We start from the raw sequence: 26285 nt of genomic DNA on the forward strand, positions 1-26285 counted from the left end.
GCTCATATTGTATATTGTTTATGTGTTTTTGTACTTGTTATTTTGGCCTTTGTCTTTTGGGGATTCCATTTAATCTGGGGCCAAAAAGGCCTCCTCCTTCCCTCTGTCATCATGCGTTGTTTGTGTGGACGGGACTGGCTATTTTGCATGCTTGTCCCATGCGGTCTCAGCGGTATTTTGGGCCAGGTATTTTGACCCTTGTCTTGACTGGTGCTCTTTCGCATTAGGCAATGGAATCCTATCACATTAATGCGCGGTAGGTACAACGCTTTTTCTCACCATCTCTGTAAAACCTTTTTGAAGGGAGTTCTACATGTCAGACCCCCCCCCCCCACTTCAAACAACCAATTGAGCCATGGAATTTGACACTGGTTCTACAAGCCTTGACTAGCCCTCTTTGAATCTGCTGCCAATTGTGACTTAAAATTTTTATCGTGGCAAACCTTATTCTTGATGGCCTCTACTTCAGCTAGACGTATTTCTGAGTTACAAGCCTTATGTATAGGACGTCCCTACGTGGTCTTCCATAAGGACAGAGTATCACTACGAACTAATCACTCCTTTTTACTCAAGGTTGTTTCTGATTTGACTATTAATCAAACAATTGATCTACCAATCTTCTTTCCAAATTTCTCTAGTAAAGGAAAATATTCATTGCATTTGCTTGATGTACACAGACAACTGTGTTTTTACCTCGACAGATCTGAATCCATACGGAAGCCTGACCAATTACTTGTATCATACTCTGGCCCAAAATTGGGAAAATCGGTGTCCAAAAGTTACCTTATCTAAATGTTTGAGAAATTGCATTTTCTTTATTTATCAGCAAAACAAGGTTTCTATACCTTCTAGGATTAAAACACATTGTACGAGATCAGTCGCAATATCTGTTGCTTTCCATACAAGAGCTTCCATGGATGACATTTGTGCAGTAGCAACATGGGCCTCTCTTCATACCTTTATCACGCATTTACAAATTGGATATGGTCTCCAGGGGAGAGCCTCCTTTAGTTCAATGGTAGTCAGGAATATTCTTCCATAGGGCCTCCCAGGAAATAAGGTAACTAGGGACTCTATCCCATTAGTAAGGAATGAAAGAAGATTAACAACATCAGATAAAGAAGTTATGTTCTTACCAAAATGTTCCATCTGTGTTGTTAATCTTCATTCATTCATTACAACCCACCATCCCCCTCCGAAAGACTCTTGGAGGTTTGGCTATGGTCCTATCCTATGATAAGAAAGTTGCTCAGAAAAAGCTTCTGATTTTCTCTCTGTAATTTGTCCTTTCCTTATGGGCAAACTCGATCTGAGGTAATATGGAGAGGGGCACTATGGGCAAAAGCTTAGCTCGAGAGCTTTTGGCTGGTGCAAGCTTGCTATAATGGCCCACTCGATTCCGAGGATGGAACCGACACCCATCAGTAATGAATGAATGAAAATCAACAACATAGATGGAACGTTATGGTAAGAACATAACTTTATTTTATCCCATATGCAGGGAGGCCATGAGACTGTGGGAGTGGGCGATCTCTTCAGACCACCTTCTAATTGCAATGCATATTCCAGGGAAAACCAACAATCTGGGTGACAGGCTCAGCAGATCACTATCCCTCAACCAATCAGTAATGAACATGATCTTCAGCTGTTGGGATCAGCCTTGCTGCAACCTGTTTGCCTCTCCCTTCAACAACAAATGTGGCAAGTTTTTTGCTCTGATCCCCCCTCCGGGGGAGTCCCCGAGGGATGCTGTAGTTCACGATTGGCCCCTGGGTCTCCTGTATGCTTTCTCTCCTCTCCTGCTTATCCCCAAATGTCTTCAGAAGAAAAGCAGGTTGCAGAGCTCAGTCATCCTCATTGCCCCCTTTCTGGCCTCACCAAGTGTGGTTCCCCTTCTTCTGGTCTCACCTGAAGTATCCTCCTTGGATCTTCAATTTTGGAGCCCACTCAGGACCTCCTTGCTCACCCGTCAGGAATATGCCCAAATCTTTGCACCCTGAAGTTGATTACCTGATTTCTCCACTTCTAACCTTGATTAGACAGCCCAGCTTCGGTCCCTGGTTTGGAAAATTCTTTTGGCATCTCCAAAGGCTTCCACCAAGAAAGCGTATAATAGCAAGTGGAAGAGGTTTGTGTTTGGGCCACTAACAGGAATACTGATCCCTTCTCAGCACCTGTTTCAGATGTGTTACTGTTTCTCAGTACCCTTTTCGACGCAGATTCCATTTTCTCCACTACTAAGTTGCAGTTAGCTGCTATTTCTAATTTTGACACAGCGAGCCAAAAGCATTCCTTGTTCATATTTAGATTGTGTAAATCCTTCATGAAGGGTGTTTTCTTATTAAGGCCTCCAATTAGGGATCCCTCTCCTCCATGGGACCTCAGTCTGATGCTGCAAACATCGACACAGGGCACTTTTGAACCTGTGGCTAGTTGTGCTATTAAGTTTCTGTCTTAGAAAACAGCTCTTTTAGTGGCAATGACTTCTGCCAGGAGAATTTCTGAACTTCAAGCCCTGTCTTATAAACCTCCTTTCATTTTGTTTCATAGGGATAGACTTTTCCTGTGCACTAATCCGTCCTTTGTCTAAAGTAGCTACAGAAAACAATATCAATCAATCCATTCAACTGCCAATGTTCTTTCCCAATTTTTCTCACAAAGGGAAGTATATTCACATTTTAGACGTTCATAAACAATCTCCATTTTTATCTATACAGGACCAGACAATACAGAAAATATGACCACCTTTTTATAGACTTCTCTCCAAATAGACTTGAACAAGCGGTATCAAAAATTACCTTGGCAAAATGGATCTCAGACTGCATTTCCTTCATTTATTCGTCTAGAGGGTTGCAGTTACCTAAACCTCCTAGGGTGCATTCCACCAGAGCCATGGCTACGTCTTCAGCTTTCTATGCAAGAACCTGTATTGATGACGTGTGCGACAGCTACATGGTCTAATAGTCGCACCTTTGTGTCACATTACAGATTGGATGGTATTTCCAGGAACAGGGCTTCCTTTGGCTCGATGGTGCTCTGGCACATTCTTCCATGAGGGCCACCCAAGGTTCTCGTATCTGGGGACTCTGACCCTGTCATGAGGGTGTATGAAGGAGACATCAGATTAAAAAGTTATGTCTTACCATAACTAGGCATCTATGTTATCTTCTTTCATTCATTCCCACTTTCCCACATAACCATCCCCCTGCCTTTCTTCTTGAAGAACCTGTATGATCTCAGGACACTCGTATCCTATGTCTGAGCCTTTACTGCCAAACTTTGATGTCTGTATGTGGTACGTCTGGGTTGGTAAAGTCAATCTGAGGTAGTTGGGTGGACGAAGGGCATTGTGGGTATGAGGGGGGCGCTTGAGAGTTGGATCCAAGTCTGTGAAATATAGCTGAGCCGGATCCGATGGTTGGATCTGAGACCCCGTCATGAGGATGAGTGAAGGAAGGCAACACAGATGTCTAGTTATGGTAACACATAACTTTTTATTTTTATGTTCTTAATTTATATAGATATGTTTTTACATTTTTCTAAATGTCTCAACAACCAAGTAACACAGACAGAACTCCTTAGCCTCATATGAAAGCTGTTAGGTAAATTAATAAAATGCTGCTTGACAGTATGTATGTAACTTGAGTGGTTGCTGACGTATTGTAAGTTGTTTACAAAATATTACAGATGTAATAGTATGTTTATTGTGACTTATAACATTTGGTTTAAGACCTAAAACCTAAAGAATACTGCCACTATAAAATAATTTGTGCTGAAGAGTTTGCCATTTATATGTAGTTCATAACCTCTGTGGTTTCAGAAATATGAACGTTTGTTTGAAATGTGAGGACATAATTTGATTCTATCAAAATTTTAGGCTCTGTCCATTGGAAGTTACATTGCAAACTTCCTGAGCTCCATGAGAGTGAATGAGTTATACAGCTGTCATTCGGTCCGGCTTTACATAAATTGCTCAATTCCTGCCTTCCTCCTGGATATTTTGCATGTATTGATCCCAAAAATTCCATTTGCTTATCTGCAATTTGATCCTTCCCTTTTCCAAAGATCCCACTTCTAGTTCTGTTGTCGGTTTTACAATATTCAATACTTCAAATACAGTTGGTTTAGATTTTGATTTCTATTTTCTAGTAACTGTTTTTTTTTAAGATCTGATAGAAATAAACGTAATAATGCCTTACCGTGTCTTGGTAATTCAGATCCTGTGTCCCAGCCATACATCTCGACCTCTAAATGCTAGAAATCTAGACAAAGTCTGACAAAATGGGGAGGCAAAGGCCCCAAAATAGAGACAGATTTTAAATATTACTTCTATAAACTTAGAAAGTTGCTAGAATAGCAGGGTAACCTGGATTTTTCTGAAAGATTTGAATATTATTTAGTGACTTCAATCACCAGGTCATCACAGTGATTTCTTAGAAAAAAATATGAGGTATAAATCTGGGCAGTTGAGCAGTATGGTCCCAGCTTAAAAGAAGCATTCCTTAGTTACAGCCATTTGCTCATCCAATATTTCTGATGAGTACTCTTTTGGAATTTTTAAAGTCTGCCAACTCATTGCACTCTCAAAAATATGTTCTCATTTACCTTTTCTTCCCCTTCCAACTGTAAGAAGGCATTTTCCTGTTCAGTGGTGTTGCTCTGTTGTTACTACGCTGTTTCAAGTGTTGAGCAGGCTATGCAACCTAGTTGTGGATAAGTTTAAGATTAGGTAAGCATTCTCCAATAGTGCTGTAGTCAAGAGGTTCACAAGTATTAGTGTGGATATGCATCTAAGTTTGTACGTGGCTGATACCCAGGTTTACCTCTGTTCCACTCAGGAGTCAGTGCTGGATTTTACTACCTTTGAAAACTGCTTATTATCGATCCTTCATTAGATTCAGTTAGTAATTTAAAACTCATTTCTATGAAAAGTGAGGCAGAGCTTGTTCATACAACTGCATAGCCATATGTTCATGATCTTTAAGTTCTTGATAACAGGCTGACAGAAAGGCCCGGAGGCAGCTGTTGTCAAGATGTTTTTTTTTTTTTTCTGTTGTCAAGACACCTTATTCCCATTTGAAGAGTCTTGTTTGGCTCCAAAACCTTATTACATCTTTATGTTTAGCTATAGTGATACAAGTGCTAGTAGTATCTTATTTGAGCCTGCACTGCTTGCCTTGAGCTTTTGAATAGGAGGCAAGGCATGCCTGCAGAGAGCTCCATCTAGATTATCTGCATGCAGCTCACCATTCTTCCGCATTACTCTGCTGTGGGATTTGCACTAACTCTTGATGCTGCAAGGTCTGTATTTGGGATTTTACCTTGAGACCTTTATGATGTGGGTCCTGATTATCTGAAAGAGCTATTCTGGCCAAACCCTTCAGTTCATCAGGAAAAGGGCTGCTGGCTGTTTCAGGATTGTGTCGGAGGGTTCAGGCAGATTATTTTTCATATGCATCTTGAACCAGTGTTATGGAATTGACTGTCTTCACTTATTTCGGAGTATGGCTCTGAGGCTTCATTCAAAAGTCAGTGAAATGTCATCATTTCAGACAGGTTTTAGTAAACTCTGGCCATGTGTAATTGCTTTTTACTTTACTGGCATTTTTATTTTATCTGCTTTCATTGTTTTTCATATAGTTTTGTTTATCCTTTGTTTTATTTTGTAATATGTTTAGAAGTATGCATTTGAATACTTTGTTTAAATAAATGTTATTTAAAGATAGAATTGTTTTAGTTCTAATCATTTAATGTATCCATCCCTCTTAACTGCCATGAAACTGAATGCTTAGTTCTTTTATTCAGTTATGGGTTACTTAGAATTTCTTGTTCTACTCTATATTTGCTTCAGCCTTCTTAAAAAATTGTTTTTCATGATTTGCCTTTGAAATTTGTATTATTTCCTATGTTATTACAGAAAGGGGTTCCCCGGACCATTTGAGTTAACCAGTTTACAAATGGACTTGAGCACACATTTGACTAGCATTCCTACTGTAGACTTCACAAAACTCTGCATTCCTATAACTCGCAGAATGAATGCAGATTCTTGTAATTTAGGATCTGTACCTTTGCTTTTCATCTGAACTATTTCAGCATCAGAGTTGTTTATTTACCACTTTGGGACCCCCTCAATCGTTCTTGCTTGACACCTCACCTACCAGAAACATTCAGTCCTTCAGCAGAACTCACTCAGTGCTGAATGCACCCAGTGGTCATCTACTTGCCCACCTAAGAATATCCTGACTTGAAGCAAAATTGAAGTGGTTGTGCTGTTTAACAGGACACCGTTATTGTACTGATTTGAGTACTGGCAAGTTACCTGGAAACTACTTGCATAAACCAGTATTGACTTAACTGTGGTTTGTCATTGTGCATCATACGTTGTTCACCTGGTCCTGGGACAGCTCTTTTGCTAACCGTGGACATGAAGCCATGGGTAGAGAGCAGTGATGGATAGAGAGGCAGACTATCTAGTAAAAGAAGCATCAATAGAATTTAGTGTGCCTTATGTTAAGATTATGCAGTGTGTTGAAAGCTTTCTTAATAAGCTTGAATGCTTAGGAGCTGCTGTTGTCTGTTCTATAATGCTATTACTGTACACAGTGGAACCTTATTTTGTACAGTGGGGGTTCTTTTGTGGTAATTTCAGCATCACAATTTATTTTGGGTCAGATAATCTTACATTGGTATTTTCACATTGTTAGCTAGAAGTGAAAGTGTAAATAATAATTATACACGTGCCTTTATTTTTCATTGGAACTTTTTACAGAACTTGTAATAAATGTATTTTCATTTGTTTGTTTGTGTGATCAGTGAAGTATTGTTTTAATTTCTAGGGTATGTGTGGACCAAAGACTTATATAGCTACCCAGGGTCCTCTTGTAAACACAGTACTGGATTTCTGGAGGATGATTTGGGAATACAAAGTAGTGGTAAGTAGACCTTTTCCCCTGCCTAAGTTTGAGAGTTGAATGGCATTTTACCATAGTTCTACTTGAAACGAATTCTGAATAGTTTTCATTGAAGGTGTATCTTTAGAAGGAGGTTTAGGTATTTTAGCAGAAAGTGTATACAATGAAATTATGAACTTGGATCTCTGGGTTTGTTCTTAAAACTTCAAATTCTCAGTTTTTTCGTAATCAAGACTTATTTGTGTATCAATATCCATATTCATTGTGTGTGTGTGTGTGTGTGTGTGTGTGTGTGTGTGCGTGTGTGTGTGTGTGTGTGTGTGTGTGTGTGTGTGTGTGTGTGTGTGTGAGTAGGCTTCCTTATGAAGTACTCTTGCCACTAGAGGCTCTAAACTTACTTCATTTTCTCACGCCTGTTCCACTTTGTGTAACTGCTTACATACAGCTCTGATGTCCCAGATGAATTCTAGTAGAGGCGGGCAGTGTGCTTGAGAAGACCTATTTCTGAAAGAAGTTTTTAGATTAATTGCTGCAGTGGACTATGCAGTTTCCTTATGAGAAGGCTTTTATATTTGTTTCTTCCTGTTAGCACAGTGAATGCATGCCTCCATTATGACTTGAGTTTGCCTTAGTTATTTTCTTCTTCCCCTGGTGAGTCAATTTCCTATGTTTCAGCATTACATGAAGTCACCCAGATGGTATTTGTATCAGCATCATGTAGATTCCTTCCCCAGTGAGAGTGTTGCATTGAGATTTTCTCCCTGTCTGGCAAGTAGTGTAATTTGTACAAAAATTTAAGCGCCTTTTCTCCCCTTTCATTTCCTTGCATGCCTCCATAGAAAGTGTCTATACAATTAATCTCCTCATTTTTGCTTCAGCAGTGTTATTTACAATATGATATATTGATCAGAAGTGTGGTAATAGACTTGAGCTAAAGTATGCTGTAATGTTCTCATAACTGCCAAAGGCCAAAGCATTCCTAACTTGCACTCTGTGCTTTTGACTCTGATAGTTTCTTTGGAGTTATGATTTGAAAAGTAACAAAGCGTACTAAAGTGAAAAATACAGGAGTCCTTAAAGTACCTCTGTGCTAGTATGATATTGAGGCAAAATCGGTACTGGAACCCCTCGCACAATAATTTTAATTGCACCAGGGGCTAGTTCCTTAATCTCTTCCAGCAGTCTAAGCTTCACAGTTTGATGACTGCCTTAACACCTGCTGCTCTATGTAGATGGAATCAGGAAATTGCAAGAGTGAGCATTATTTGAAGGTTTGTCTTGAGGATTAAATGCAAAGTTGCGTGGGATAAGGCAGAGAAGCAGAACGCATGACTTTGTAAGTCAGACCTAAGGGGTTTAGGTTGATCAGTAGAAAGTACATCTGAATGGACAGAGTAGACATAAATTCAGTTAACTGTCTGATCATGAGGCTTTAATGGTTTTTTTTTTTTACTGTGGAACAAAGCTGTTGTGGCTCCACTTAACATGACTACAACCAGAGAGCTTTTTTTATTTTAACAGTGAACTGAACTAAATAGGTTCATAGGTTGGTACTAGGCTATCGGCCCTAGGGCCTATACAAGCCTAGCCATAAGAGTTCCCTGGCTATTTCTTCCCACACTATTTACTTCCTGGCTAAAGGCCATTTTTAGCCACAACCCAGGCCATGAGACAGATTGGCTTTTCAAGCCAAGAAGCAATAACTTTTTGAAATGACATATTTAAACTGGTTACCTTCCAAGTAGTTTTTCAACCTACAGTTTGCATGCAGGTTACATTATAACCCACCTTTACAGTCAGTAGTTCCTTTATGTGGACTTTTTGTGTAAAAGAAAACAAAAACAATAAAAGCATTGCATTCAGTACAAGGGTATTAGCATAGTTTATTTACATATTTACACTGGTTGCATAGTTTTCTCTGTGCATCATTATGGATGTTCATCGTGTTTCACTGCTGCAGTCATTATACTTGGGTTATCCTGCCGTCAGGTGGTCCCGCAGTCGGCCAGAGTTCCAAAGTCTTGGTCCGGCGTCGGTTGCTGTCGCCTCTTCCCTGACATCAGTGCGCCAGGGGTATATAAGATGCAGCCGACACCATTTTCTTCAGTCTTTCTTGCCTCGCGGTGCCCGAAGCAAAAGCAGTTCGCAAGTGCCGGTCGGCCGACTCCTGAGATATCAAATTCGATTTCAGAACCGAAGTCTTCAATAAAGCTAAGTACCCCGTTGGGGAAACTTTTTCTTGCCTCAGACCGATGTCAATAAAAGTTAATAATTGTATTTCTTGTGGGAAGCAAATACCTCATAAGGATTTTCATTCTTACTGTATTCCATGCCTAGGCCCAGATCACAACGTCACTAGTTGTCTGTTTTGTGCTAGATTTAACAAATGCACTATTAAATGTCGGTTTGATTTTGCTTGCCATTACTTTGGCCGAAGGTTTAATTATACAATGCCGTCGGAACAACTGACGACCGGAATGTACAAAAACGCAAAGATAAAGATAAGGGCAGGCACCCAAGGCCAAAAACTGACGACGAAGCCTCTTCTAGGCCAGTCGCCGGTTTTCAGTGAGGCGCTTTCGCAGCCCCTGACACCCGCTACTTCAGAACCACAGGCCGCGACCGACTCCCACGTGGAGGTGCCTAGGCCTCTGGATACTCAAGGTGTTGGGCTTACGGAGATTAACCAATCAGATGGGTCCGGAGCCGCTGAGCAGGCATTGGCTTCTGAGGGTGTTTTCAGGCCTCCACAACTTACCATTGCATCTACAGCCAAGTCTAAAACTACTTTAAAGACAAAGAAGCAAGTACAGCATTCACCTGGACAGGCCTCCATGCCTAAAAAACAGATGCTCAAAATGGCCGAAGACTTGATAACTCTGATCAGTGGTTCCCATCCCCCTCCTGATAAAAGGCCTAGGCAGGATACAGATTATGATTCCTCTGACCAGGTTTCTATTTATTCTGATTCCTCTTCAGACCAGGGATATTCTTTACCCCCCTATGAGGACTCTGATGCTGAAGAATCAGTTCCTTCAGCCTCTCCTCCTGAGGATTACTCTTTTGGGGAAACTTTACATACCATGAGGGAGCATTTCCATTGGGAGGGCCAGGATTACCCAGAATCCAAGAAAAGGCTCAGATTTTCTTTTATTGCCTCAGCACAGGACCCTTGCTATTCCGCCAGTGTATAACCCAAGTGTAATGACTGCAGCAGTGAAGACACTTGAACATCTACATTTATGGTAGGTACAAAACTGTACTTACCTGAATGCTGTGGAATGTGATTTTTAGTAGGATAGCTTAGGCACCAATTCTGTAGATTTAACCTGTTCCCCTATAAGGTTGATTATGATGTGTGCTTTCAGGAACATTCAAAAGAAAATTTACCCTTGTAGATTGGAATACTTTACCAGACAAAATACACAAAGCTAGCAGGTTTGTGGAAGACTGTTTCGGTTCTTCACATAGTATATGGGGATCTTTGTAGCTGTAGGGTGTCTTGATCATGTTTTGTACTTGGGCTTCTGACTAGTAATGTGTGTTTTAAAGGTAGTCGCTTTCTTGTAGGTTACAGTAGGTGGTAAAAACGTGCTGCTGATACAGCTTTTAAACAGTTGTTTTTCAGGATGGTATTAGTGGTGGTAAATTGAATCTGAGTATTCTCAGCTGTTTGAAGAGTAGTGCTATTTGATTTAGAATTTAGAAACTGTTAGACTATACTGTGTACCTGAAATGAGGACATGTTTGACGCTTAATGCTCCAGCTTGAGTAGTAAGCAGGTAGGCAATTCTATAGGAAGCCTTTAGTTGTTTTAAACCGCATTACCTACTACTGGCTTTCAGTTAGTGAGGGCAGACTCCCGGGGAAAGCTCAGGTTTGTTTCAGGGAAGACCCAAGTAAGTCTAAAAATTGTGTACTTATAAACTGTTCAAGGGATCAACTTAACTGAATGCTGATGTGGCCAGTTAGTATGTTTCTTTCACTATTGATCAGTAAAAAATGAATGTAGGAAACCAAATTATTTCAAATGTGTCTGGGGAGAAAGGGGTCATTCTGTTTCTGTACAATGCAATGTAATTTTTTTTGTATATAGAAGCTGCAATAATTAGGGAAGTCTGACTTTTTTGTGGTTTGTGTGAGGCATAGAGAGAGTCAAAGTACCTATTGTAGGTTACTATTGTAATTTTTAATCTTAACAAGAATCTCTGCCTCAGGTGTGGAGTCGTGCATCTGTCAGAGTTTTGGAGCTCATTCCATTCCCACCTATGTCCATCTTTCACCTTGCACCCTTCAGATGTCTCCATGTGTGTTCATAGTTGGATGTCGCAGTAGCCTAAGCTTTATGGGACTCCCTTCCAAGGACTGGGCCAGCTGGATAGCTTCCAAAGATTTAGGACACCTTCCATACACCCTAGCCATGGTACTGCTTGTGAAGAGCAGTATAAAATCAGTGGCTAGAATGCTAAAACTTCAAAGCTTTTTTGCCATGGAAGTGTACTCTTCTTGCTAACTCTTCACTAAGGCTGGTGTGAGATAAGTACCCCATTAGGGAAATACCTTCCACTTCATTATTTTTTTGAAGAAATGTGCTTTTCTGTTAGAAGCTAGGCAAGAACTGATGATGATCTTCATGTTTCACTGTTGCAGTCATCACATTTGGGTTATCTGCCTGCAGGTAGCCTCAGCCGGCCTGAATACCAGAGTCTTCGGATTTCTGCGTCGGTTGCTGTCGCTTCTTTCATGACGTCAGGGGTATAAAACATGCAGTCGACGCCATTACATTAGTCTTTCTTGCTGTGCGGTGCCCGAAGGCGAAGCAGTTCACAAGTGCCAGTCGGCCAACTCCTGAAATTTTCGTTCTCGAGTTTCAGACCTTAAGTCTTCAAAAAGATAAGTACCTCGTTGGGGATCCTTTTTTCTTGCTCTAACCAATGTCAGAAAAAATTAACAATTGTCTTGCCTGTGGAAAGCAAATACCTCATAGAGATTTTCATTCTTACTGCGTCACCTGTTTAGGCCCAGACCACGACATCCCTCGCTGTCGGTTTTGTGCCTTGTTTAGCGCCCGAACTATTCGTTGTCGGGCTATTTTTGTAGCTAAATACTTTTGTTCTCTATCTCCGTACTTCGAAATGGATTTGTTAAGCCATCCGACTACTGATCTTCCCAAAAAAGTAAGGATAAAGACAGAGACAGACCGCATAGGTCCAAAACTGCCAACGGCGCTTCCGATAAGCTAGTCGCCAGTCTGCTGGTACTCAGTGAGGCGCTTTCGCAGCCCCTGATACCCACTACTACAGATTCGCAGGCCTCTACTGAGACCCATTCAGAGTCTGGTATGCCACGAGATGCTTCTTCGACTATGGATCCTGCGGATGTCTCTACCTTGGATGGGTCCAGAGCCGCTGTGCAGGCACTGGCTTCTGAGTGTGTATTCAGGCCTACCGATTTTCATATCAAACCGGCGACTTCGTTTCAAGCTAAGAATACTGAATTCCACAGGCTTAAAGCTCGCACTAAGCCTAGAAAACTGACCAAAGTGCATTCCCAGGCCCATATGCCTCAAAAACAAATGATTAGAATGGCTGAAGACCTTATTACCTTAATTAGGGGAAGCCAGCCTTCCCCCTCTAAGAGACCTAGAACTGATTTTCTTTCTAATTGATCTGATCAGGAATCTGATATCTCTGTTCCTTCTGACTACCAGGATTTACCCTTATCTACTTATGAGGATTCTGATGCAGAGGATTCCATTCCCTCTGCTTCCCCTCCAGAAGATTTTTCTTTTGGTGAAACCTTGCATACCCTTGGGGAGCATTTCCACTGGGAAAGCGAGAACTATTCTCAGTCCAAAAATAGACTTGGGGAATTTTTAATCCTGCCTCAACACAGGCCGCTAGCTATCCCTCCTGTTCTGGAGATTGTAGATGATGTTTTCTTGGAATCCAGCCTTACCCCAGACACTTTGCCTCCAGCTCCCAGGAAACCTGATAGGTACTACAGAGTACCTGACTCTCACAAATTTCTTTTCAAGAATCCTACTGCGGATCCAGAGACCATTTCCCAAGGACCAAAAGGCATTAAGGCTACTACTGCCAAAAATGCTACCCCTTCTGATAGGGATTCTAGAGCTTTATGTAGATGGGGTAAGACGATAAATACTTCTGCTACTTTGGCCATTAGGGCTTTAAATTGCCAGTTTCATATGTTAAAGTATCAGCAGCATATTATGGGATTAATTAAACAGAAAATTATGTTGATTCCTGACTGTGCTGAACACAAAGATTTACAAGAGTTAATGCATTCTGCTGACCAAGTAGGTAAACATACTTTGCAATGTGGTTTTGAAGCATCTTGCAGGACTGCTGTCACTGGGTCTGTACTTAGAAGGCATGCTTGACTTAAGGAACAAAACTTGCAGATCATGTTAAAGCTAAATTACTGGATGCACCTTTATACCAAGAGCACCTTTTTGGCAACAAGGCAGAAGTAGTCCTCAAAAGGATGGAGGAAAAAGTTAAATCTATGCAGACTGTTAAAGATTTCTTACAAGTACAGCCACCTAGATTTGGTAGGCATTGGCCTTCAAAGAACTGGTCCTTTCCAGTCCCTTCCAGGCCTTCTCAGTCCAAACCCAGGAGCAGTAGACCACCAAGACTTCGGTCTCAGACTATGCACAGATCTAAGCAGTGGTGGCCCCCACTTCCAAATCAGGGAGTAGTAAGCCACCCCTATGGAAAAATGGCATAATGGCTTATCCTTATCTCTACCAAGCTTTGCTCAACTACTTGCTCCCTTAGGAGGAAAGCTCGCCCTGCATGCAAAAAAACTGGGAACTCATTACCCAAAACAAATGGGTTTTAAACATAGTTTCCCTGGGATACAGATTCCACTCCCACTCTTTCCCAACCCCAAGTGGATGGCCAGACCTCCCTCCAAACCAGTGGGAGGAGGCCCCAAATCAAGTGCTCTCTCTCTCCTCAGTATCAGAGGGCTATTCAACCTGTCCCAGAAGAACAAAGGGGACAAGGTTTTTAGTCAAGACTGTTCCTGGTTCCCAGAAAAGAAAACTCCTGACGTCCTATCGTAGACCTTTCTATTCTCAACACCTTTCTTGTGGTTCCAAAATTCAAAATGCTAACTCTTCAGCAGCTTCTTCCTATGCTAGCCAAGAATGCTTGGCTGGCAACTCTAGGCTTACAAGCTTACCTGCACATCCCAGTAAGGGAATCCTGCAGAAAATACCTACACTTCAGGGCATGCTCCATGCACTATCAGTTCTCTGCACTTCCCTTTGACTTATCTACTGCGCCCAGGGTGTTCACAAAGTGCCTAGCACCAGCCATTGCATTTTGCAGGCAGAGAAATATTCAGATTTACCCATACTTGGACGATTGCCTGATTCAGGCAGAGAGTCAGGACTTGCTATTATAGCACCTGGCATTTGTAAAGAGACTTCTAACTTCACTGGGGTACACCATCAATGAGAAGAAATCGCACCTATTACCTTGCCAACAGATTGTATTCCTGGAAGCAAGCTTGAACACAACATCCCAGATGGCATTCCTCACTCCAGAGAAACAAGTTCATTTGACAACCTACTTCAAACTACTGGCCACAAAAACCCAGCTATCTGCAAGGAAAATCCTGCAAGCCCTGGGGTTCATGGCCTCTTGCATTCTGTTAATTCCATATGCAAGACTACATATGAGGAAACTTCAATGGTCTCTAAAAGGTCTATGGTGTCAACATTCTCAGGACCTGGAAATATTGATTCCTATCATTCCTTTTCTAAGGGAAGAGTTCCTTTGGTGGGCAGAGGCCTGCTACCACAACAAGCGACTCCCTTTCACTCTACCCCCTGCCGCCCAAACCTTAGCAGACGCATCAGACTATGCATGGGGGGCTCACATTGCAGGGCAGTGCATTCAGGGCAAATGGAACCCAAAACAGATGCACCTGCATATCAATCAAAAAGAAATGTTAGCTGTACAGAATGCTCTGACAGCCTTCAAAGACCTTATTCTTCCAGGACAACTATTGGTAAAGACAGACAACACTACAGTTATGTGGTACATAAACAAGCAGGGGGGAACCCATTCCTACCCACTCTGTAGACTAACCATGGCTCTGTGGGACACAGCCTTGAGCTACCAAGTGAACCTTCAAGCTCAATTCCTGCCAGGCAAACTAAATTCACTGGCAGACGACTTAAGCAGAAATGTCATGGACCCACACGAATGGAAATTGGAACCCAAAGTATTCAAGCTCCTGAGGAGCAAATGGGGACACCAGAGGTATACCTGTTTGCCTCCCCTCAGAACTACCAGTTGAACAAATTCTGCACCAGAACTCCCCACAGGCAAGCTTGGAAAGTGGATGCCCTGTGCTTTACCTGGGAAAGCCTCTCAGTTTATGCCTTTCCCCCTCTGCGTCTCCTCTCAAAGGTTCTACTAAAGATCAAACAGGACAAGCCAAGGACAATACTGATTGCACCAGACTGGCCACGCCAGCACTGGTACCCCCTTTTGCACAGTCTGACAGTGCTACAACCTTGACACCTGCCTCAGACCCCTTCCCTGCTGTCCCAGCAGGTGGGCCAGATTCTGCACCCTCAGCTTCAAACCCTGAACCTTGCAGCCTGGCTAATTCCCTGAGCTGACCTCCAGCAACCCTCAGTAAGCAGGTGCTGGATGTCATTCTTGAGGCAAGGGGGCCTAGTACTAGAAAATCCTATTCAGAAAAGTGGAAAAGATACTGTTCCTGGAGCCAGGCTCAGGGGATGGGTATAACGGTGCCCAGCTTACCTCATATTCTAGATTATTTAACAGAAATGCTCCACAAGGGCCTATCTTTCTCTTCAATTAAGATTCATGCCTCTGCCATATCAGCACATTATAATACTGAGCCACCCCTCTTCTCTCATCCCCTGCTAAAACAATTCCTTAGAGGGGCCAAAAATTTAAGACCCCACCCCAGGAGGGCTCCCACTCTAGCTAGGACCTTAACTTTGTATTGGAAAAACTCACTCTTCCCACCTTTGAACCAGCTGCTACAGCAGAGTTGAAATTCCTTTCTTGGAAATCCGCTTTAGTTCTAGCCATCACTTCAGCAAGAAGTGTTTCTGAACTGCAGGCCCTCATGGCAGTGGAACCCTTCCTGATCTTCCATGCGGACAGGGTTTCCCTCAGGAGTAATCCATCCTTTATGCCCAAGGTGGTGTCTAGTGTGACTCTAAACCAGTCCATTCATTTGCCTACTTCTTTCCCTAATCCTCAGAATAAAGGGGAAAGGATACTGCATTCTCTGGACGTACACAGACAGTTTAGATTCTGTTTGGACAGGACTAAGCCTCTCAGAAAATCTGACCAGCTGCTAGTTAACTTTGTTGCAGGGGCAGAGGGGAAGGCCATTTCAAAGCAAACCATTTCCAAATGGATAGCACATTGCATCCATTTCTGCTGCAGAAACCATGGAAAACTTACCCCACAGGGGATAAGAACACATTACACCAGGGCTGCATCTACCTCTGCTGCATTTCTCAAAGGAGTCCCTACCAGGGACATCCTGGAAGCTGCAACCTGGAGCTCTGTACATACTTTCACCAAGCATTACCACCTGCCTATCTTTTCTAAATCCAGAGCTGGATCTGCCACAGCAGTCTTACAGGGCCTTATTGCTAGCCCTAATGCTCTTTAACTACCTCCACCCTTCCTTAGCTTTGGGAATCAACCCAAATGTGATGACTACCACAGTGAAACATGAAGAACATAGTACAGTTGTGTACACTTACCATAAATGTAGATGTTTGAGTGTATTCACTGTTTCAGTCCTGGTTACCCTCCTTCCAGCCCCCCCTGACTTCTCTTGACTTTTACCTTTCCTCCTTGTTTGGCATATATTATATCGTGTGTATTTGCTTTTTGCTGGGGGTGTTCCATACCATATAATTGCTTCCTGTTGTGGGGGCACCTGACATCCGGGGCAAGAAAAACTGATGTAATGGCATTGGCTGCATGTTTTATACCCCTAATGACCTGACATCATGGAAGAAGTGACAGCATCCAACTCAGAAATCCGAAGACTGTGGTATTCAGGCCGGCTGATGGCTACCTGCAGGCAGATAACCCAAATCTGATGACTGCAACAGTGAATACACTCGAACATCTACATTTATGGTAAGTGTACACAATTGTACTTTTATATTGGTTGTCACTTAAAAGTTTACCTTAAACCTGCCATTTTTGTTATGATTCCCTGTGAGAAATGCCTTTCAGACTGATTTTTGTGAGAAAGGATTGTAATTTTTTATCAAAACTTGTGATTCTGGGGGTTGATGCTTTCTTCAAAACATATTTTGCCTGTCAGGTTGCATCACCAACTATCCTAAGCTCTGTTCAGGAATAAAAACAGGAGCTGCTGAGTAAGAGAGTGGAGTATAACAATCAAACAAACTAAATAGCAAAAAAAATTCCAAACTGCCACGACTTGTAAAACTTGACTAAGGTCTGTTACCTGCTTGTCTGACACATTTTTCATTAGACAGCCCTGAGTCCTATGGGACTTCCCTTGTTTATTATATTTTGTGAGGAATTGTGTAAGTTTTATATCAAAAAGTGGTGTTATGAACTAGGGTTAGTGTGTTTGGTGATTATCACAAAAATTACCTCAGTCCTCTTCTCTTAGGAGGTATGACTGGCCCTTCAGAGTTCTGCTAACTGTTTATCAGACAACTTTTGCAGCAAGGGCATAGACCTAGGTCCATGTAAGTCTACTGTTCCCTCCTTGACTTGAAGAGAAAAGCTGTCCAGAGGTGTTAGAACTTGACTCTGCTTCCCTTTGCCTCAGCCTGTTATGGGTGACTCCACTGTGGACATCTGCTTGTTCCTCAGACTGCTCATCATTTTGTATTGGTCCCTCTGATGCTGCTCCTCAGTAAGTAAGGTCAGTGGTGCATGTGGTAAATGCGTTACATTATTGTCTGAATAAATAGGTAGATAGAGGTTTGAACCTGACCCCTGGCAAAAATGTAAAATGTAAATGTGTGTGTGTGGGGTAAGTCACTGAGGACTGAGAGGCAGAAATATTCTCTGCAGCTATTCGGCTGCCCTTGATGGGTAAGAGAAAACCATTTTTGCAGGCATCAGGGAAGGAATGCTCCTTCACTAAGCCATTCTGAGGAACTTCATTCCTAGGGAAGGGGATGTCCTTCAAGCTGCTCTTTTCTGGTGGGTTTTCCAGAAAACATAATGTTAGACATTTATCTTCTCCTAAAACAGATAAGGGATCAAGGTCATAAGAGTCCACTTCTGGTAGAGAAGTTTCTATTATCCAATCTGCACCTCATATTGCCTGAAGTGCTAGGCCAACTAGAATTCCTAAAACTGGGTAAATCAAAGAAGTAATCTCTACTGTGAGTTTTGCAGAAACCCCTCCCTGCAGGGGATACAACATGTGTATTTAAAAAGTAACGTAAAAGATTAGGAATAAAGATAACTGTTCAGAATGTTGGATCTTGACCGCTCGTCCATTGTTGAATAAAGATCTGCTTAAACCCTTAACAGGACTAATTTTTCCTCCAGAAACAGGAACTTCATTTGTTTTGTTTTTTTTTGTGTTTTTGCTAAGTTAGCTGCAGCCAGGATCCCACATTTTGAACAGTTATCCTTATTCCTAATATTTTACTTTGTCATGTAGACTGTTGAGGCTGCAGGGATACCAGATCACTGCTTGAAGGATTTCTGCTTTTTCTAAATAAAAAAATTGTATTTATTTATTCACTGATGGTTGACCATCCTTGTTAAAACAACTAAATACATGTTATCCCTCCTAATGGGATGGTTGCTGCAAGTCAATGTGGAGATAACATCTTTACTCTTTTCAGGTTTAGGAATGCTAAAGCAGATAAGGAAGATTGTTAGGGTTTGCTGAAGGTTTACTTAAAGCTTTTCAGTCTTTACATGCTGAGTTTTCCCTTAATTTTAAAGATGACTTTTTTCAGTTTGAATAAAAGAAATACCAGAATTCTTGTAAAGATGTCATGATTTGTTATGTGCAGATTTTCCTCAGCCTACAGATGTTTTTCTATATTGCCAGCCTTAGAGGACACTTTTTTTCAACCAGCAGTTTGCCTGACAGTCAGTGCCTGCTCCCAGAAAGTCTGATAAATGGTATAACATGCCACATTCCCCCAAATTCTGCATGTAATTTCTGATCTAAAATTAGCTTCTTCCAAACTCCGTATGGCATCTGGCCTTATTCCTTCTGCCAAGCTGCGGAAAAGCCTCAGTAGATTTGTGATGAACGTTTGTACTTCTGCTTTAGCCATCAGAATAGTGAATTGTCAGGTTCACATGTCTGATGTCCAAGTTTCTGCTCATTTCCATTAAGAGTTTGGGAAAGTTATGCTGATCCCGTTATTCAGAGACCAAGGCGTATCTGAATTCATTAGTGTCTTTTGTGTCTTGGGTAACCATATGTTCTCTAAAATGTGCTCATGACACTACCGATGCTGTTTCTAGAGCAGCTGCCACTGGGTCAGTAAGATTTTCCTGTCTGCTGAAGCTGAGATCCTGAGTGCATTATTTGGTCTTTCCCTTGCTAATGTTGGTTTAAAGGATTAAAGTTATTTCAGGGGGTTACCCTGAGTTGTCAACCCTCCTTGCCAAAGCGTAATAGAGTAGAAACTTTTCTTCCAGTTCAGGCTCTTTTTCAGGAACCAGAATTAGCATTCTCTGCAAGCACAGGCATTGGCAGGGAGGTTCAAAGAAGAAAGGAAGGTCCTCCCAAAATCAAGGACAATGTAAGAAAAGTAGGTACGATATGCCTCTTCATGTGCTGTCCCCTTCCCACTCTGGCAATCGTGTAAAGTTTTCCTGAGTCTAGGTCTTCACTTTCACTTTCATCTGCGGCACCAGATAACTTCTGACATTTGGGTTCTGAGAATCATTCAAAAAGGGTACAACTGGCAGTGGAATTCCTTCCCTCTTTTTCAAGGGATTCCTCTTCATCCAGCCAATCAAACCGCTCTGCTCCCTCCTATTTTAGACCAGATGCTGTATTAAGGGGTTATAGAACCTGCTTCCCTAGAACTAAGAGGGAAAGGATTTTATTCAAGGATTTATTTTATGCCAAAGAAAGAAGGAACCTGGAAGCATGTTCTTGACATTTCTAAACCTTCACATGACATTTTCTGTTTTCTGCTTTGCCCTTAGGTTTGTCAACAGCTCCGAGAGTGTTTGCAAAGTGCCTGGCTCCTGTAGTAGTCCACTGCAAGTTGCAAGGCATTCATATTTTACCATAGTTGTAAAACTGCCTTATTTTTACATATCCTTTCACAGGTTGTCTCAAGTATGTGTCTTGGGTAAAAAAAAAAAAAAAACTTTTTTTTCTCTTTCTGGGTTTTCAGGTGAACATAGAGAAATATTTTCTTTCCTCAAAAATTTTTATTTTTCAAGTACAGTTGAATAAATTCCATAGTATTTGTATATAACATCTTAATAACTGTGTACACTATTTACATCAGCCTGATACTATAACAGTGCTCAATATATGCAATTACTTTGTAGGTGTAACAATCCAGTTATCACAGTGTTATCTGTTCAGTTATTGTAAAGTGTCAATCAATGATAAGACTTTTTTCCACGTATTGTTAGTAAATGGCTTAGGATGAATCCTTAATTCTTTAATTTTAATTTCCAACAATGCTGTGGTCTTCAGTGGGCTGTAGAAGTCTTCCAAAGTCGGTATTCTATTTGTATTCCATCTTCTTGTTATACACTTCCTTGAGATTGCAAGTATTGTCCATACTAGATACATATTTGACTCATTCAAATGAGGACCTTCGTACACATGTAATAGTACTAGAGCTTTAGATAAGTTAAACGGTTTATTAAATAAAGCTTGTAAAGAGTTTTTAATACCATTCCAAAATGGCTTAATTTTAACACAAGTCGAAAAGAATGTGATTCCAATCTGCATTGTGTATTTGCTCATGCCTCCAACATATTCCCTTTGTGGAAGAATTCATTTTAGTAATTCTATTTGGAGTTAAGAATGCTCTGTGCAAGCATTTCCAATTAAAAACTTTCCAGTATTTTGTAAAGGATGTATGTTTTATTGATAATAAAATATTTGATTTAATTTCTTCAGTTAGCTGTATTGAGTGTCCTTTTGTTATATAATTCAAATATGAGGATTTGGGTGTTGTTTTACAATTTATCAATATCTTGTAAAATTTCGAAATACTATTTCCCATGTCATAATCATTATCTATGATTTCATATAGGTATTTCTTTAAATGAAGAATTACTAATTATTCTGCATAAATCTTGCGAATAAAGTCAGAATGCTTTGCATAGTTAGCCAATCTTATGGAATTTTGTATGTTGTTTCTATTTGCATATCCAGAACTTTTAGTTCTTTAATACATTAAAACAAACAAATCCTTTCTGTTCCAGGAATTAGTTATTTCTCTGTATATTTATGTGGATAGTACTGCGGTGGTGGTGCTGCAGTAGCGTTGTCACCTCACAGTAAGACGTCCTGTTCGATTCTCAGCTAGAGCGTCTTCTGTGTGGAGACATGCGTGAATGGGCGTACCTTCGTTGAAGGTTGTGCATCAGGGCTGGCAACTTGGCACGTAAAAATCTACTGCCAATCATTAGCGGACCAGAGTTCCGCTGTGGTGACCCCTAACCGGGAAAAGCCGAAAGACACAACAACATATTTTATGTGGATAGCTCTTTGTAACTATGAATGGTGTTAAAAGATCAAACCAGATTTTTAAGTTATATTTGCATTAATAATTTTCCTAAATGAGTCAATGTAATAATTAATCATACGAGTTTTAGTGGGCTTAGTTATGTTATATTGCATACTAATACATAATATATGTCATGGCAAATTGTTTTTATCTGTTATTTGGAGAAATATTTTCTCATGTCATCTCACAGGATAGTGTTTCTCTGTACAGCTTAAGGAAAGCAATGTAAAATCAGTGGCTATGGTGCCAATGCTTCAAAACTTTCATTCCTCAGAAGAGGGAGGCCACAGCTCTGCTAGATAGGAACAGCAATGAAAATACCATACTTTGGCATATAAAAAAAAAAAAAAAAGAGGGGGGGGTGGACAGAGGGTCCTTCTTCTGCAACAGTGATCTATTTGAACATTAACTGTTATGGTAAGTTTATTGAAACAACTGTACTGTGTTCAATATTAGATCACTGTTGCAGTAGCATAAGATACAGGGAAGTAGAAAGTGCCTTAAAGCTCTGGAAGCTGGCTTGGCTAGTCCATTCTTGGAAGGGCATCCTATGTAGCTTAGGTCACTTTGAGTGATCTATTTGAACATCTGTTCTTATGGTAAGTTTACTTAACACAACTATTTCTGTTATAAAGGCAGATGTGTGGTCAGCCGTCATCACTACATTCTTGCCACGTTGTGCAAAACAGCCAGACGATCAATTGTTTAGTTAATTGGCTAGGTCTGCAGTGAGAGCGTGCAGTGAATTTTTCTTTTGGGGGGACTGGATTTCACCAGTTTATTCTAATATTTTTGAAATTTGAATTTCCATAAATCTGTATGGGAGCAGATGTTCTGAAGTGGAAGTCTGTGGTTGCCGGCTAAGCAGAACAAGTGTGCTTGCAAAATTTATTTATTTTTATTTATTTATTTATTTAAATTTGTTGACTGGGAGTGTCCGACTGGACGTGGGTCCATTTTCAGCAGAGGCCCGGGGAGAAAAGCTCCACAGTAAAATAAACAGACAGTAGTTACATTGGATTACATAGTGATTAACAATTTAACATAGAAATTACTTACAACATATTTACAGATGAAGAACATAGTACATCAGTAGACAACTAGAATCTTTATCTGTGAAGTACATAACCGGCATTAACAAATGTAACAATGAGAAGTTCCTGCTGTATAATAAGTACTAGGCTTATGAGCATCTGAGCTTGCTATCATCAAGGTAGTTAGTGGAGGTGAAAGAAAGGTAGTAGTTGGATGGGGTGGATGATATTAGAGTGGGAGTTGCAAGGGCATAGCCAGCATGTTTTTAGGTGCGCTTTTAATAAAGTTTTGAAGTTGGTACATGATGGTACGGAGGTAATTGTGGGTGGGAGTGAGTTCCATAATTTGGCTATGGCAAGAGAATAGTGCTTCACCAGCAGAGTTATTGGCTTTAGTGATCTGCAAGTGATTTTTGTTGCTGGATCTTAGTGGTCTGGTGGTGCGATAGGGTTGGAGTAGATTCTGGAGGGATGGGACATTTAGTGGATGGTTTACTAGTTTGTGGGTGAGTGAGAATTGATACCACTGAAGGAGGTGAGGGAGTTCAAGCCAGCCCAGTTCAGCAAGTGAGAGACAGTGGTGACTACGGTAGGATGCCCCTGTGGCGAATTTTGCGATTTTGTTGTAGCAGGTCTCTAGCTTGTTTAGATCACATTGCCTTAGGTTGGTATATACTGGAGAGGCATAAAGTAGTGTGGAGATAACTTGGGAATTTGCTATTGAAATCTTTGCTGCTTTGGTGAGAAATTGTTTATTTCTGTATAATGCTCCTAGTTTTTTGTGGACTTTTTTTATGGTCATGGATATGTGAATGTCAAATTTTAGTTTATTGTCTATTTCCACTCCTAGCAATTTGGTGTGTTCAGTTGGGTATATAGTGGTGTTGTCTTTTGCTGTGATGTTAAAGTGAGAGTTGTTTTGAGTATGTTTGGTGGGTTGGAAGATGAGTAGTTTAGTTTTGTTTGGGTTGAGTATTAATTGGGCATCGGATAACCATGTTTCAACAGAGGAAAAGGCTTCCTGTGTGACTTTTTGCAGTTTGGGTAGGGACTGGGCTGAGCAGATGATGGTAGAGTCATCTGCGTATTGGATGAGTGTGCCATGTTTTGTGGCAGAGGCTAGATTATTGGTGTAAACAGAGAAAAGTAGGGGTCCAAGGATGGATCCTTGGGGAACCCCTATGGAGACAGGTAGTTGGGAAGATATGTCATTCTGCCATACAACGGATTGTTGGCGGTCAGACAGGTAACTCTGAAACTAGTTGGTGACTGATTGTGAGAAGGATAGGTTATTGAGGACGGAGATAAGTTGTTTGTGTGGGACCATGTCAAATGCTTTAGATAGGTCTAGGAAAGTAGCAGAGGAGAGATAGCCATTGTTTTTATGCTGAAGGATAGTGTTAGTAAAGGAGAGTAAGGCAGTGGTGGTGCTATGGTTTGGTCGGAAACCATGCTGAGTACTGGAAAGGAGGTTGTTAGTAAGGAGGTAGTGTGAGACCTGAGAGTGTATGCATCTCTCTAGTATTTTGGAGAGTGGAGAGAGAATAGCTATGGGGTGGTAATTGGTTAGTTCTGCAGAGGGTCCGCCTTTGTGGAGGGGAATTATATGCGAGACTTTCCACAATGTGGGAACGTAACTTTCTGAGATCGGTTAATCAAGATGGATACTGGGTAGGCCAGAGCATCAGCTGCGATTTGTAGGTATTCACTTGGGAGGTTGTCTGCTGCTAATTTGGTGGGTTTAAGTTTAGTTAAGAGTTTTTTTATGATGGAGGTAGGTACAGGAGAAAAAGAGAAGGCAGTGGGGAGATTACTAGTTGAAGGTGTGGGTTGGAGGGGAGGGGGGTTGTGTTGTTTACCTAGTGATAGTATGGTTTGGGTGAAGTGTGTGTTGGATGAGGTAGCAATATTTTCTAAGGAGTGAGGGATGTTAGGAGGAGGGGTACTGACTTTACCTGGGTGGAGGATGGAGTTTATGGAGGACCAGAATTGTTTGGGGCTGTGTTGTGAGGAGTCTAGGGCAGACTGGTAGTATTGGAATTTGTCCCGTTTTATTAGCTTTTTGACTCTATTGCGTAGTTCTAGGAATTTCTGTCTAGCTATGGGGTTTTGGTTTTGCCAGTGCTCCCAGGCTTTATCCCTGTTTTTCATTTCTGACTTAGTGGTTTTCTGTAGCCATGGGGAGGGTTGTGCTTTGGTTCTGGAAAATCTTATGGGGGCATGGTAATTAAGGATGTTCAGGAAGGTAGTATTAAAAGATTCAACTGCGTCATCTAGACTGAGGTACTTTAGAGCATGCCAGTTACATTCTTTGAGGGATGAGATGAATGTGAGTGGGTTAAAGTTTATTTTTTTATGTATTTGACGATAGATGACAGGTTTAGCTTGGTACAGGTATTTTTTGAGTAGGAATGTAGGGGAGTGATCACTGAGGCTATCTGATAAGGAATGCAGGAAGAATAATGATAATGTAGGAAGAATGCTATTCTTCACAGAAGTAGCATGCATCCCCCCATATACACAAAAACATTGTAAATAATCAGGTGAAACGTTTTTCTAACATAACTAGTGATGATTTGGCTTTTTCTAATGCATTAAAAACTATAGAAAGTGATTTTAGACATAGAGGCTATTGCAATAGAGATATGCGTTCATTGGATACTTTTGAACGTACACATCTAGGACATCCTTTTATTAAAAAACAAGGCAGTATAGATGAGAGACCTATAGTGAGGAATAATGATAAGAGGAGACTAGTGATACCCTTTACTAATAATACTTCTATTGTCAATATTATTAAGAGACATTGGAATATTTTACAGTTAGATGATGGTATAAAAGACTTAGTGGGTGAAAAACCATCTTTTAGCTATAAGAATACTAAATCTTTAAAACATATGCTTTGCTATGAGAGAGTGCCTAAAAATAAGATCTCCTCTGAGAGAAAGGGTACATTTGCATGTCGCTCTTGCAACCAGTGTATATATATAATGAAATCTAATGTTTTTATACATCCAGATACTGGTGTTAAATATTAGTTTAATGAATACGCTGATTGCAAGTCAAGAAATGTGATTTATTTAGCATCCTGCATAAAATGTTATTGTTTCTATATAGGAAAGACTAATAGAACTCTAAGAGAAAGGATACGAGAGCATTTGTATGCCATACATAGAGAGAATGAAGGGAATGCCCTAGCCAAGCATGTACTACAAAATGACACCACACATGCCTTTAGATTTTTAGTAATAGGACAGTTAACAGAGACTGAAAGACTTGGTAATATTGGCAATAAGACAGAAAAAGCTGAGGCAAAGTGGATAATTAAGCTATCTGCGAGTAAAGGTCATGGTCTCGATAAATTTTCATTGAGACCATTTTTATTAGATAAACCTTTGAAACATTAAACAGTAGTAATATGTTTCTTTATCTAATATATGTTTTAATATGTTTTAATATTTTACTTCTACTATTCATTTATTAGCATGAGATTTTTAGGATATATATATTTATGTATTTTATTTTATGTAATTTTTATGGAAAGGAAATGATGTATTTTTGTAACTTGCATGT

General features: G+C 40.7%; 1 protein-coding gene across 1 annotated transcript in view; it reads left to right on the top strand.

Moving 5' to 3' along the window:
* The window catches only part of PTPN12 (protein tyrosine phosphatase non-receptor type 12), a 3019581-nt gene that overhangs the window by 332904 nt on the left and 2660392 nt on the right, over positions 1-26285 (top strand). Inside the window, exon 4 of the mRNA XM_044088562.1 lies at positions 6837-6932. Coding sequence (XP_043944497.1) covers positions 6837-6932 — 96 coding nt within the window. The remainder of the gene's footprint in view (positions 1-6836; positions 6933-26285) is intronic.

Source organism: Protopterus annectens, chromosome 11.part0, assembly GCF_019279795.1.
Source record: "Protopterus annectens isolate FY-2018-M chromosome 11.part0, PAN1.0, whole genome shotgun sequence".
Classification (NCBI taxonomy): Eukaryota; Metazoa; Chordata; order Ceratodontiformes; family Protopteridae; genus Protopterus; species Protopterus annectens.